The 16,276-nt window shown below is 35.7% G+C and overlaps 1 protein-coding gene across 4 annotated transcripts in view; it reads right to left on the reverse strand.

Annotated features, from left to right (window-relative positions):
• The window catches only part of TDRD3 (tudor domain containing 3), a 121,583-nt gene that overhangs the window by 16,989 nt on the left and 88,318 nt on the right, over positions 1 to 16,276 (reverse strand). For all 4 annotated transcript variants that reach the window (XM_087757644.1, XM_087757645.1, XM_087757646.1 and 1 more), the window contains 2 exons: positions 11,091 to 11,929; positions 9,022 to 9,147 (listed from right to left, as the gene is read on the reverse strand). In XM_087757644.1, coding sequence (XP_087613770.1) covers positions 9,022 to 9,147; positions 11,091 to 11,929 — 965 coding nt within the window. The remainder of the gene's footprint in view (positions 1 to 9,021; positions 9,148 to 11,090; positions 11,930 to 16,276) is intronic.

Below are 16,276 nucleotides of genomic sequence, written 5' to 3' on the forward strand. Positions count from 1 at the left end.
AGCATCCTGGCCTATATCAGAAATAGTGTGGCCAACAGGAGTAGGAAAGTGATAGTGTCCCTCTACTCAGCACTGGTGAGGCCACACATTGAATACTGTGTTCAGTTTTGGGCCCTTCACTACAAGAAGGACATTGAGGTGCTGGAGAGTGTCCAAAGAAGGGCAATGAAGCTGGTGAAGGGTCTAGAGCACAAGTTTTATGAGGAGTGCCTGAGGTAACTGGGGCTGTTCAGTTTGGAGAAAAGGAGGCTCAGGGGAGACCTTATAACTCTCTACAGCTACCTGAAAGGAGGTTGTAGCGCAGTGGACGTCAGTCTCTTCTCTCAAGTAACAAGCAATAGGACTAGAGGAAATGGCCTCAAGCTGTGCCAGGTGACGTTTAGATTCGATATTAGGAAAAATTTCTTCACCAAGAGGTTTGTCAAGCATTGGAACAGGCTGCCCAGGGAAGTGGTTGAGTCCTCATCCCTGGAAGTATTTAAAAGACATGCAGGTATGGTGCTTAGGGACATGGTTTAGTGGTGGACTTGGCAGCGTTAGGTTTATGCTCGGATTTGCTGATCTTACAGGTCTTTTCCAACCCAAACGATTCTATGATTCTATGATTTTAAAGCTCTAAAATCTAATCCGCAACAAATTTTTATGTCTACACATAATTAGTAAGTTAGGAATAAAGTAAAAAAAAAAAAAAGCCACATAAACAAACAACTTTTCCATATGTAAGAAAAGCAAAAGCACTACATAATACCGCGCCCCACCCCAATTTACTCACATTCACCATTTTCCATTCCCTCCTTGATAAGGAGGGAAGTCCTTTTCCAGGTCAAGAGATCAACCTTTGTTAAGTAGCTCCCTCCTTTTAACTGGCCTGGAACTTGTGGGAGATTCAACTCTCTCACTGGGGACTCAATTTCTCTCCTCTCCCTGGACAGCAATGGTGAAACTCTGTGACTTATGATGCAATTTCCAATGGCTGAGCCTCACAACGCCCAGCAGTGAGGACTGCTGACATAACCTAACAGGTGTCAGACATCAAAAGGAGGCCAATTAGGCACACAGGGAAAAGAAGAGAGAATGGAACGGACCAAGAAGGAAAGCAAGCAAGACGAGAAGCCCCACAAAGTCTGCAACCAGTACCTTGTAAAATTTTACTTTCAGCCCTAGCACTCAAGACGGTTCATGATCACCGTCCTAGAGTGAAAAGGTACACTGAGGGAGCTCCATCAGGAAAGGAACAAAGATTACTGCAATAGCTAAACACCACTGTTTTCATTTTCTCCTATATGCTATTTGACCCACAGCAGAAGTCCTATATGAGCAAATATAATGTAGGGAAAGAACAAAAATGTCCAGGACATCAGAAAACAGATCAACACAAGGAACAAATTAAAAAAGGAAACAGGATACTATGACATAACTACACAGACCTTTTCAGCAAAACATTTTATATCTACTGAAATGAACCTACATGAAATAAGCTATCAAGATTTCCAGTAAGAAGTCAAAGATAACATTTCCAACTGGGTACTAATGAAGATACTTAGCGAGTATTAAAAGAACAAAAAAACCCAAAAAGAACAGAAGACTGATAAATGTGCTTCATAAGCACAGGAGAATCTGAAACAATCTTTCTGATCAAATAAGATATTCCCTGATATCCTTCTGCATGATAGCATGTCCCAAGTTAGAAGACCCCATGATGTTTGATGTTCAGTATGTGGGACGTACACAATAAATGCACAAATCATGGGGAAAAAAAAAACCTCTATGTAGCCATCGCGTGTTTATTGCTTTCTTGTTAACCAACTCTTGCTCTCGTTAGAGAAACACTGTGGCAAAGAGCTCTTCTACACCACACTTTATTTTTAAAAGGAATATGGAATTAGTCTCAAAATCTTTGACATTTTACCCCTGCCCCCCAGTAAACTGGAACAATTATTCAGTTTTATATGTATAAAAAAATGCATCTTGACTAACTTAGCAAAGATATCAAATGCTTTGTGTAAGGTTGAAGCAAATCCTAGTACTCTAAAACTCTGAAAATCTAGATACACCCACCAAGTTCTGAGAAGGCAAGCAAATTTTGTAGGAAAGATGTCAGACCAAAACATTTCCTCTTCTGTTTATGCTCTCTAAAGATATTCTGAGAAAATCTGTTTAATTGCTGCTATTATTTGACAACATGAACAATTATGTCTAGCCCAGACATCCACATGCACTCATTAATAATAGTCTATAAATGTCTCTCTTGGGACATGAAAGAAACCTGCAAATGACATTATTAATTTGAAGAAAATAAAGCATGAGTACAGTCTTTGTCATTATTACAAACCTTACAAAATTTACTCTAAGAAAGTAAGCCAACAGAAGCAGAAAAACACATCTCAAAAAAAAAAAAACCAAACCAAACCCCAACCTCCCCCCAAAACCCCCAACTAACCAAAAAAAAAAACCAAAACACAAAAGGAGTAATTTCATGCTCTTTAACATTTATGAAGAAAAAACTAATCACCTTTCTGCGAAAAATTGCCTTCACAGAAATCTTCACAGAAGATTTCTTGTTTACAGATATTATTACCGGTAACACTTGCAAGTCATCAAACAAGGGAAAAAAAAAAAAAAACCAACCCAAGCATTCCAGACATTAACCGTCCCTGTAGAAGGAAACTTCAGTACATTAAATAATGTGTCTATTCAACATGCGCTGTGTACGTACGAGGGAGCAAGACCTGGAATCATATACATACATTGCACCACAAATTAGGTTTGTCATAGCTTCTCTTCTGCGATACCAAGCCAACAGTATCATGTTTCTATTCCCTAGAAAGCAGTCAGGAATACTATGCCTATACCTCCAGTTTCCTCTTTAATGAAAATCTTTTGAATTAATCTATCAAATGTGGACAAACTCAGAACACCGAAACATGAAGGAGACAGGGAAATCAGAAGAGAAATGGTGATGTCAGGAATAGTCCAGACATTTTTATACATCGAACTTCTTGCACATACTCAACATGTTCAACCTGAACACATGCAATACAGGGAAATCTAAGCATAAAATCCTTCAGAAGTCTCAAAACGAGAATCTGAAAAACTTTCATCACATGACAACAGGATCAAACATAATACTTAAAACAGGTTAAGCTATGCTATCTCAAAACAAAATTGCAAGTCACTTTAAAGGGAAATGTTTAGTCAGGAACAGTCTCTCTCAAAATAAACAACCTAAGGAGCCCATATGCAGTCTCCAAATAATGAATCATCATTGTATGCAATTACATTTAATAACAAGGCAGGGGGAGAAGAACAGTGTAATGCTCCAAGTATCCTGCTTTAACTGTCACAACTTTTTTCAATAACTACAAACTCCAAGAAGAATGTGTCCTTAATCTGATTTGTACAGATGGCAATAATTTGCAGTATTTCATAGTCTGATGAATATGAAATGCTTAAGTGGAAGACTCAAACATATTTTGCAATGCCTAATGATACAGACAGAAAATTGAAAGCCATTGTTTTATGCCACTTAGTATAAATTACTTCCTCTCAACTGAAATTTGCCTGCTTTTAGTTTATTAAAAAGTAAAATGCAGTTCCTTAACCACCTTTAAATGTCACTTATTATATTTCAGCTAAGGGACAGTAACTTTCAGAGGAACTTAAGTTGTGATCATATGTCTATATTCCAACATGGATACATCAAGCTAAAGTCTGAAAAAAAACTATGTAGTTTCTCAGAGGATAGAGGTGCTAAAGAAAAATATTTACTAGTAGCTTATCAAGATAAATGCTTTCCACAATGCTTGTCTCCAAATGCTGCCTCTTAAAAGAAGGCTGGGGAAATAAATAAATTACATAAAGAATTATCCTGACAGAACCTGAAGTTAATTCTGTGTAAAGGCATGTATGATGACGCTCTGTGAAAGATGTGATGGAATTTAAGGCACTATTTCGAGTAAGTAAAAAAAAGTCTCTGGTAAAAAAATTAAAAAAAGTTTAGGATAGACTATGAAAAGTAATTTTGTAGCCTGGCAGGACAAAGGCAACTGAAATCACCACATATTGGTGAGATGGAAAATGAGGCACATCCCAACAAAATAACTGCCTAAATCTAAAGTATTTTAATAAAGCAGAAAAGATGGCCTTTTGTGGAAACTAAATCTACAATAACAACTTTTTAGATTAAAATTAATCAATAAATATGCACCACCACTCAGGAAGAAGGGTAGTCCAAAATACTCAGCCTTCATTTAATTCATTTAGTCAATGAGCAATTATGAACTGTAAAATTATTCTAGAGATTTTCCTAAGAGTACAGAAGCCAAAGAATTAAAGACATCAAATTCTTGTCTTTAGGGACAAGACATTTAGGCACATTTTTTCTACAGTAATCTTAGAACTGGTTAAGTAGACTGTACAATTGTCTTAACAGCCTTGTTTTAGCATAGTCAATGAGGACAGAAGCTAGATAAGAGATCCAACCAAGACACATGTATCTACTGCACCTACTGAATTATTCAATGGAAAGACTTCCTGCATGACGCACAACACAAAGATCCTAGTGTGATGCCAAGGCCATCCAGGCCGAAGAGCTGTAAAGAAATGGCACCCAATCCTTCAAGTAAATATTTGCCTGTCGTAAATCAAGACACTGGAACGGGTTCAAAACCTCCATAAAACAGATAGGCAAAAGTCTTCTCCAGCTTAAAGAGGCAGCTGTAAGCCTTTACCAGTTAGCGGTTTTCAGTGTTGCTCTTTACATTGCTGGAGAGAGGTTCAAACACCTTCAGAAAACTCACAGGAGTTTACTTCTTTACTTACCTGAAGCAGGGGACAGGTATAAGAAAGCCCTGAATTATAGTTTGATTCAAGATAATTCACCACCTGTAGAAGATCTTAGAGCTCTGTGAGGTACAAGACACAGCATTACCAAATTTGAGCTCTCAAATGTCTGCCGGCATGAATTAACTGTAATCCAAGATGACCCTTTGCTATTTTCTTTCCTCAATCCATTGCTTACTGAAGGAATGAGTTGAGGAAAGCTGCAAAGTGGATTTTCAGTCTCCACAGAACAAAACAGATTATAGAAGAACTAGGATTATACATACCTTAACAATAATTTTTGCCTTCTTACCTTGTTAGGCAGAAATACAGTGCACGATACAGGAAGAGGTAACTAAGCTAAACTACAGACTTCATAATTAGTATTTTTAAGTGAATTACTGTAAGCAAAAAGTTTGTATGAATTCTAGCTTGTTTTGAGAGCAATCCGAATAAGGCCGTAACATATCTAGGTGGGAAAACTACAACGTCTATTTCCTTCATATAATAATAGAAAAAAAAAAAAAAAAAAAAGAAGAGTAATCATAGTGTAAATGGTGGAACAAGGCCTATCACGTGATTAAGGAAATGCAGAATGGAAAGGGGAAAGCAAGGACTTGGCTTTGGGGAAAAACGTCACAGGTAAATACTTAGGCTACACATTTCCATGATTTATTAAGGAAAGAAAATCCTACAAGTTAGAGAATAAAATTAAGACTTAAAATTTAAAGTATTATCTTCACTTTATTTAATTTTTTTTCCACAGAACAAACTACTAAGTGAGTCAGGAAGGCCCTTAATGTTCCATGCTTTTCAGTTGTTAGTATAAGCTCACATATTTTACAAGAAAAAACAAGTAGTTCATATTTCTACAATGGCTTTTCAGTGATTTTTTTTTTTCATTGGGATTATAATATTTTCATTAAGTGACCCCTGCTACATTGAAGGAAATAGAAGTATACAGTATTGTAGTGTTACATACAAGATACTTAGAACAACTCTAAAATAGTTGAATCCAAATGTGATTTTGTTATTAAAAATATTTATGCATTGCATACCTAAGACATATTTCACAAGTACTAAGAAAAAAAAAAGAACAAAACAGTTTTAGTGTTCTTACATATATTTCTATGGGTATTGTACATGATTACTGAAAAAAAATTCCCCACTAGCTTTTTGATTTACCTTATGTAAAACACAGCTTTATCTTCTATAGTTGTAGCCATCAGAAAGATAAATAGCAGCACGTTAGGTGTCAGAGGGACTGAAAACTTACAAGGACTCAGGGCAAACTGGGTGATGGACAGTATACAATCAATTATCAAGGAGTCTTAAGATCATCTAGTAACACTTTTTCCATTAAAATGGAAAGCACAATGTATCCTGAAAATATCAGGCAGATTTGACCTACAGTCAAGAAAAAAAACAAACAAACAAAACAAAACCACTAAACAAAAACCACCAAAACCACAAAACTTGTACTAATGCAATGTAGTTCAGTTTTAGAGTCAGCAGGAATAGAGACCAGAACATTAACCAGCAGGGGGTGAAGGGAAAACAAAATTATTATTAAGCCTACTAACAATGTAAATAATTTTCATTAATTTACTATTTTTGATAATTATAAAGGTTGCCAGAAGTAGACCAGAAGCTCAGGTGCTTAAATAATAGGTCATGTCATCAAAATCAGGTCACTGTGATATTTTGGCTGTTTTTTCAAGTGATTAGTTGAACAACTTTTTGCCCTTTTTTTTTTTTTCTTTCTTCTTCCTCCCAGTGGTATACTTTCACCAGGTTATATTTGTCAGAAAAACATTTAAATTCAACACGAGTACCAAAAAGTGTGCTGGAGAAAACAGTAAAGAATAATCAATTCTAACACATAAGACTAAATTTATGCCTTTAAGTTAATTCACTAAATCTTTTCTTAATATCAACAACTCTTTCAAAAAGGAATCTAAAAAACCCGGCAATATTAGGACATCAGAACTCACATACAGTATATTTCTACATTAGTAGCAAGTCTTCAGTAGACAGCTAAGGAAGACTTAGCTATCTGGAAGTTACCTGGAAGGACTGAAATAAAACTTAGCGTAACACTTCTAATAAAACAAATTCATTGTTGCTGATAACATCGATCAGTGAAAGAAAAGTAATTACTGAAGTCAGTTTAAAATCTATTTTGTTCTCTTGTAAAGAGGAAATATCACAAAGTTACTTAAATCTTATGACAAAGAATTAAGTAGTAAGCAGCATGAGAACCTCATTTTGCATTTGTGTGTGCTATCTAGATTTATACGATAATATGAACACTGAGACAAAGAAAAGTGACCAAGTGTTCAGCTTAAAAGACAAACCTGACTATCAGAATGTGGCTCCAATAGGTGATTAAGAACTGCAAATACATGACGATTAGAGTTAGCATCCAGATGGAAAAAAGTAAAGAGCAAGGTGCTAATCAACTTTCTCCTGCAAAAACCCTATAGCTACAAGGACCTTTTAGCAACAAAACAGTAAAACCTCAGAAAGAAACCATAAAAATTTTGTTTACTGGGAAGATGTTTGTTGGCATTTATTTTATATAACTATAATGATCTAAATTTAGTTGTCTGAATTTACACTATTCACCTAGGCTCCCTTGAGAGAAAAAAAGAACCTTGAGAAAGGTATCTTTCATTTCTGAATGGACTGAAAAGTCCTTGGAAAATCCTTATTTCTCCCCAGTAACACCTGAGGAAGCCCAATGACTAGATCAGGATGCAGCATGATGTTAGGGCTCTGCTATTTCAGCAGCAGAATCCCCTCTCCATACATTGTCCCACCATCTTGTGTCAGCTTTAACAAACTAACTCTAAAATAAAACAAATGAAACTGGGGTGGGGAGGGAAGTGGTCCAACTCACTCAACTCATTTTGTGGCTACATGACTGATGATCCAACGTAGGAGGAGAGGGAACAGGAGGAAGATGTGGTCAGAGACAGGCAGAAGAGGCAGGAGGAAGGACCACTGCTTCAGGTTGGCACCTCACTACTAGATCAACTTAGCCTTAACACCAGCTCAAGTTCTTAGACTGAGAGAGCTAACTTTTTCAGAGGGTTAAAGTAAAATAAAAGCCATTCCTCAAGTTTGTAATCAAAAGTGTGAAGAAAAGGCTGATAATTAACCCAGAAAAAGGGTCAAAATAAGTACAAACATACAGTAAGAAATTAGCACCTTACAGCTCAGCTATTGGGATAAAAAGAAGAGGGAGGAGGGGATAAATTCTCATAGAAACAGCAATGAATCAGCTAGGAAGAGCTTCAGACATCTTTTTAAGTACAAAAAGACCATCTCAGAGGCCGTAAGGGCATCTGAGAGCTACAGCAAGAGCACAAGTTAAAAGACCACTGGCAGGAAACAGTAGTTGACTGTTCAGCCTCTGCAGCAGTAGTAATATGGCTATATGACCCAGAGGTAAGAAATGACAATAAGCACAGTCAACTATTCGTTAAGGAATCAATATACAAATATTAATACTTTTTGTCCAGCTTATAGTAAAAGTAAACAGCAAAGAATTGTGCACTCCTGATTTTTTTTGAATCAAAATGTACCTCTATTTCCATGGCATTCACAAATAAAGCCTCTTGAAATTTCCAACTTCCATAAGGCTAATACATTCTAAACCTCATAAATTAGATTTCGAGGCATACCCCTCCACCACAATATTTGGCAAAGAAGAAATCATTGAAACAAGAATAAAATCATGATACAAAATAAAGTGATACAGATGTCTATTTTTAGCCATACCTACACACATAATAAAAAACTTCAGAATATATATTTTAAAAGACTGTTTCCTAACCTTTACAGAACAACATACAATGTACATGAAATAAAACAGAAAATTGTGTTTAATAGAGTAAGCAACAAGTTTTAGAAAAGAAAATATGCATAAAACTGTTTGGCTGACAGGTCAATTATTCATTTTCAAATAATACACTTGAAATTTATTATACAGGAAGAATACCACATGATAATACACTTTCATAAAGTTTCATATAGAAAACTAGAAGTTGAGATTTTGTTTGTGTATATGCTTAAATATTTTTCTACATATGCAATTAGCACTCTTTGCATAAGTAGGCATTAATTTCTGAAGGGTTACATATTTTGTACAGACTATGTAGTTTATATTTTTTAATACAATTTGTTATCACATACCCATGTGTCTGCATGAACAGGCCTGATGTTGCTGAGAAGCACCTCTTCATAATTTCCATAATCACAGAATTTAACAACTGCAGTTGTCCCAGAAGAATGAAGAGCTTCAATTTCTGCCCGGTAGAACTTAAAAGAGAAATTTTCAAAGGTCACAAAACACTATCTGAAATACCACAAAGAGCTTAACAACTACCTTTTCATATATATACACATTTAGTCTTAGTCAGTATTATATTTTGTATAAGATTTGTACCAGATATTAAACCAGATGTATTAAACTTCCACATGGTAGACTGCAAGGACATGGTAGAACGTATTTAAAATACTCAATGAGAAAATATGCAGCTTATGAAATTAGACTGAACATTTAAAAGACTTGTTTTCATTTCTCTGAAAGCAGAACAAATTCATCACTAACACAAATGTTATTGTATACAGAGAAGTGTTACTGTAAGACTTGTTCTTAAAATATTATCAGTAAGTGTGCATCAGCCATGTATACTGTACATACTAATATATACCTATTTTAACACATAATAAAATATGATAAAAAAATTATAAAACTGCCCCTTCAAAAATCCTTTTTCTAAACACAAAACTTGATTTTTTGACATTTATGCAAACACTATCAGCTTTCTTGAAGATATTAAGTCACTTTTATCTTATTGATCACAAAGAAACCACTGCCTTCTAACATGGTTAAGCTCAGTACTGTATTTTATAATCACATTTCGAAATTGTCCTAGACGTGAGCAGCAGCATTTATTATAACTACGAAAAAAAACAAACAAAAAAAACCCCTTCTAATGTGACGGATACTTTTCAGGTAAACAGTCTAGGATTACCTCTTATCTACTTATTTTGCAAGTTTCGTACTTTCCAGAATGTCAAAAACTCACCTCAGAGTAATTCAAATATGCTTCTCAAAATAGGAAACAATTCCATAACGTGCCATTATATTTCAGAATAATCCATCCACCCAAGCTACATATTCCTATTTCAGAGAGCTAACGCACTATATGTTGCCACTACCAAAAATTTTGCATGCCTTATCATGTTTTAGTCATACAAACAAAAGAGAGAAAAATAAAGTCATGCTGCTGACCTAACACTATCTACTTCCTGTAAAAAAGGCAAAAAAAGGAAAAAACCTTAAATAAATAAAATAAACAACAACAACAGAAGATAGAAAATGGTGGGAATAAAACCTATTCAAAGAACAGTAATATTGAAGGTAGTTCTCAGATTAGAAAAGGTCAAAAAGTGAAGAAACTAACCAAGAAGAGTGACAGAACTCCTGAACAGATAACAATGAATCAAAGAAAATGGCTTAAAACTTTTTTAGCAAAGAAGAAGATGAAAGTGTATTGCCGCAAGAGAAATCTTATTAATAGGAACAACAGCTGAAGAGGAAGTATTTAAACTTTTAAAAATCAGTAAAACAAAACTATCGTGCAGTGTAACTCATTTGTTCCGCAAATTCTTCAGCTAATAGTCTACTAGTGATAATAAAAAATAAGCCTTTTGCTGTTTCTTTTCTGCAATGATTGACATAAAAGAGGGATTTTTTTTCAAACAGACCCGTTTCTGCAGACTCTGGTCTTCCATTGCACTAGTAAAGGTTGCACACTGATTTATTCTAGAAAAAGGCATTACATATCTATCATTACGTCTATTCTAGAGAGCACAGCATCCTGTTCCTTGGAAAAGAACACAGGCACCTAGATCCATATTCATCCCTTCAAATTTTCGGCACTTAAGTCGGCACTTAATGCTTCAGTTAGGAGCTTAGTCATCCTAAACTCCACCTAAATGAGAGAAACAATCACCTTCAAGATGACTTAATTTAAGCGCTTAAAGTTTCACACAATGAATACAAGCGACATATCTCATAAATGAAAAAAAAACAAAAAAAAAACCAACCACGAACAAGAAGCTGGCCAAGAAGCACACTACACACCTATGAACAAAGCCCCATGTCTCTATGCTAGCGTGCTAAATGTCCCACATTCACGTGAGAAAACATTAAAGGTACAATTTGAGGTACTTCTCATTTGGCAAAGGCATACCTTGTTGTCTTCCCAATAAAGAGCAAAACATTCATCCCCTGGTCTCCAACTTTTTCCATACTCCATGTGAATCGATGGTTCTAATATTTTCTCTGGTTTGATGGGCCCAGATCTCCTTTTGGGACCGGTGTTGTAATACAACATTTTATCATCAAAAGATGGGATCGTAGTGGGTCCTGATGATTTGATAGGCCCTACTCGTCTTCCTTTCTGATGATGCTCAGTATCTCCATTTGGTACAGCATTAAAATTAGCAGTTCTACCAGGATTTTGGTAATCATTATTGACACCAAAATGTTGCTCACTCTTTACCATAAAGGCTTCACTACTTATTGTTCGTGCCTTCCTATCACAAAAATTTTCAGAATCGTGTATTTGGTTTTCCCTTTTCCCACGTTTCTGGTTATTGTTGTCTGTAGTATCTTGAGCAGCAGAGTTCTCCTTGAATTCTGTGAAAGACACCCCTTTTCCTACTCTGTTTTGCATATTGTTATCCCTTTTTTTGAAAGTAATATCACTCTGGTGAGAAGCTATGGGATAACCCAAATCCTTTGGCCTGTCATTTCTAGGATAGTGTCTGTCACTTTTATTTTTTTCATCTGTCCAATGTTCTAAAGAGCTGTGCCTTTCAGGACCTCTGTTTCTTGGTAACCCACCACTTTCCAAAGCCTGCCTTGAATTTTGAATATCCCTTTGAAAACGAGGGGGTTTCTCATTCCTTGGTTGTCTCATGTCATTGCGGGAAATGTGTCTTGAATGATTCTCTTTGATGCCATTCTGTTCTGTATTCATAACTTTGTGCTGTACTTGATGTGGTGGCTGAAATTGCAATTTTGGTTCTACAAAGAAAAAAATTATTTCAATTATTAACATATTTCACATAAACTTATTTTAGAAATAGTATTTCAGACCCTAACTGATAATGCAACAGTATTACTTAAAAAGTATGCAGTATTTACCTTTGTCATACAGAAATCGAACGATACAGAAAATTTAGCAGAGACATTTAAACTGTAACTCCTAGTTACTGGAAAACATACACTACTCTGGGCTGTACTTAGAACCAAACCACCTACCAGTATGAGAAAAGCCAGGCATAATTTCCAGCAGGTTACTCATTTCTCCTTATGGACATCAATAACTCACTTGAATAACAGCCATTTAAGACAGAAAAATAGAATTCCAACATGGAGAAAGGAAGAGGGAGGAAAATGAGGAGAAAAAAAGAATACTTTTAATCTGAATTGAAACTTTCTGCAGAAATAACTTGTTAACAGCTATTCAGCATAAAAGACAAAGGCAAGAAATAGAAGTCATAAAACAAACACAACTGACAAACCATAGATCATGGGTATAGTAACAAAGTCCAGAACACTGGACACCCTGATCAATGAGCCGTAACAGGAACCACTCAAGCATTACCTTCAAGAGAATCAACCAGAACTCTAACTGGTGAGAAGAAAAACAAGATTATCATGGATGTCATGAGAAAGAGCAAACTTGCTATGGGATGCTGGGGAGAAGAGGTATTGTGAGGATCTGTGAAACTTTTTATACAATTAAATTTTTTTTAGGCAAAAATTTTAATGGGATGTTTAGGTGAAGAACCAAAGGAGGGGTAAGATCAAGATGAATCCACGAGGAATAAGCATGAGAAAATAAAGAAGGAATGAGATTAAACAGGACAGTTCCAAGTAATCAGCCTCCTGGTCAATACACTTGCCGAGCCAACTCCTGCATGTCATCACTGGAGCCTGTCTCATCTCTTCATTAAATTCTCTTTCTAAAAATCTCCTTTGTGATTAAGTTCTCTATTGTGTGTGTGAGGGGACGTGTTTTTAAACCTGCTGGTGAACTTGAGACAGGATAAGCTGGTAAGTGGGACAAGACAGACCTGGCAGCTGAATACTGGAGAGACCATGGGTCTGAAGGCCATCTACCAGAGAGACCACAGGTCTGGGCTCAGATACTGGACAGACCTACATAAGTATGCTCGTGTAACTCTCCTGCAAACTTCAGGTTGTACTAGCCAGCAACATGGACAAGAGGTGTCTGAGGTGGGCACCAGATGCCAAGGGTCTAGGGGCCAGGAGAGACCCATGTGAGTGCATGCATGTGGGTGGCTGGGTATGAGATCTGCTAGCAGACTTTGAACCTGACTGAAAAGGAAAGCATAAACCCATTAGAGTAATTCATGTTCATATGAGCAATTCTGTGTCATGTGGGTGCCTACAAAGGTGTCATTCTCTTGCCTGTGTCCATCCACGGAAGTTGGCCATGTATGTACTGTGTGCATGAGTCTGGTGTGAGTGCATGGGCCTGGTGGGACTATGCACTCAGGCTCTCTGCTGCCTGGCCCTGAGTACACTCCTATGGGAAGGGAAAACTAAGAACTTCAGTTTACATGTTACCACTACAAACAATGAATGCTGATACCTGACAACAAATGTATCAATTTTTATAATTACTTGCTACATGGTAAGAGTTAAAATTAAAAGGTAAGTTTTAGGTTTAAAAAAACAAACAAACAAACAAACAAATGCCAAAAGTTTGTTTTAAACTTCCAAGCATCACATTATTACTCATACCTCACAGAATTTTTATCAATTTAATTGACTAAATTGGCTAATAAGAATCTAATTTTATTTTTACATACACTTGATTTACCCTAACCTTTACAAGCCAAAAAGGTTTAACTAAAATGACTTAGTGGTTTGTTTTTTTTTAAAGTGACATAAGCACACGAGGCTTAGCATGATCATAATCTTGATAAAAATACATCTCACTACAAAATTTCTGACTTCAAAACCAATAATGTTTTTAATGTATGCATATGTAAATATATATTGCTCAGAAAGAACCAAGAGTTTCATATTCATTTCCTTTTTAAAAATGAAGAGATGACTATTAAAATCTTGTAACGCTTAAATTCTTTTTTTTAAGACTAAATCCTTCAAGTTTAAAAGTACCTCTTTATCTGCCCTTTACAAATGGAACATGAAAATACTGTTTTTCTTCAGTTTATATCTGTAACTTTTCTGTAAGTACCTTCATTACACTTTCCCACTTCTGTATAACACACACCAATCTTCTAGATTTCCTATCGTCTAGAAAGGTTTATCTTCCTAATTAATTAACCGATTTCCTTCATGACATTCTTAATTGATATCTCTTCTCCTCTGGTAATAAAATCCTTGGGCTTCCAGTCTTCCTATTACCAACCTAAACTCTCTTGTCTATTCCTAATGTTAACTACACATGAAATGATTGAATTATTTGATGACCTCTGAATGTTTACTGCCTTGTATACACCATTAAAGAAAGATGTGTATAAAACTCTAAAATACTTCATTATAAATCATCTTATTTAATATTTCATAACATGAAATTCATGTTACAAAAGTCACTCGCACAGGGGAAAGTTGTTCCAATGGTAAAAGTAGAAATGGGCTAAAGACTAGATTGAGCATGTTAATATTTTGCTAGTTGGCAGGATTTTAGGATTGACTTAGAAGTTATATGTTTCCTCTCAAGGGCTATCTTTCGTCCTTTTTCTAAACGAAGAAACATTTTCTGAGCTGAGATGGGTAGTCACCCCAGACAAAGTACATACAAGTACTCTGTACAACTGCAAGATTTATCCCCAAAGCATGCAGAACAGTTATAATGCTTTAGTTAAAGCCTTGAGGAAAAATGTAAACATATACACATTCTTCTATAATTGGAAAAAGTTTACTGAAATTTCTATTCAATTTCATAGCACATAATAAGTAATTATAGCTATTGTCCTGGCACCTTAATGAAAATAGCTAGTTTTACTAGACAACAAAAAATCTGGATATAATAGATCTCCGAGCAACCTACTTCTGTCACACGGCTGCAGAGATCTTGTCTTTCTACCCTTCTTCCACCTCTTTGACCTGCTTTCCAATAAAAAGTTACAAGCATTCTCACATGAGACAATATTTTCTGTCTTTAGAAAAGCAATATTGATCTCCAAAATCTAGAAAGAAATAATTCAGAACTCAAATGCTATCCATCTACTTAACAAGAATTACCTGTAAAATAGGACTTCAAGAAGTTTCATTTAGAGTTATAACCCACTGTTCCACAAAGCAGCATAGAGATATAAAACAGACTAACCGCTAAGAAAAAATAGCAGCACATTTAAACACTGGCATGAATAACTCCACCCAGAACTAAGTAGTTAGGAAGAATTCCTATTATCTCCTTTTTTCAAGCAACAGAAATTTTAGCAGTACGTTAATAGAAAAGGCCATGTGTTGCAGATCTATTTAACAACAACAAATTCCTAATATATCAGTTGCAAAAGCAGTACTACTGGATGATCAAATAAATTATTTCGACTCAACATAACATGATCGTGATACAAAAGCAACAAGCTGACTTTAAAGTGCGTCAGAACTTTCAGTTACAGATTTTTTTTTAAATAGTATGAGAAAAGTAAAATACTACTAAATGTTAGACAGCATGGAAGGAGACTACGGAATTCCAAAACAGTGAACATAAGCATCTTTTTTCTAAGTCTATTTACTGTGACATGCAAAAGCTGCTCACAAAACACCTGATATTTCTCTACTCTAACCTTAAGAGATGTAAAATCTAGTAAACCGATGTCTTCTACAAAGATGTAGTTATGGTGCTAAAAGTTTCCCAGGGCACTACATCATATGCAACAGCCTTGAATGAGCAGGACACGTTAACCGATTGTTTAACATTCAAGCAGAACCCATTCACAAATGGAAACTGCCAAATAACAGTAAATGTTACTTTGTCGGCAGTAGTCAACAAAAAAAGCCTAGAGATGAGAATATTACAGGTTCTTCATGAATTTGTGCTGTCCAGCCTAATCACCAAAAAACTGAAAGGAATCTGAAGCTTCTTTAATAGAAAAAGTTAAGCGATAAGGGATCTTATTCACAGATCGTCTATTGCAGCTGCTGTTCCTTGCTTCTACTTGTCCACCCACAACAAACCATTAGTTAACGTTCCCAGAAAAGTAATAGTCCCTACAGGGCAGTAATAAACAAATGTTAATCTGGCATTTAACAAGAAGATTTGGTACGCTATTCTGTCAAATGGCGAGATGCATCAGCCCAGTCATCATCATTGTAACTGGACATTTGGGAACATGGTCTGGAAAAAGTCCATTTCAAAATTAACGA

This window comes from Nipponia nippon, unplaced genomic scaffold, assembly GCF_047370975.1.
Source record: "Nipponia nippon isolate SJK-2023a ecotype South Korea unplaced genomic scaffold, ASM4737097v1 scaffold_2, whole genome shotgun sequence".
NCBI classification, from domain to species: Eukaryota; Metazoa; Chordata; class Aves; order Pelecaniformes; family Threskiornithidae; genus Nipponia; species Nipponia nippon.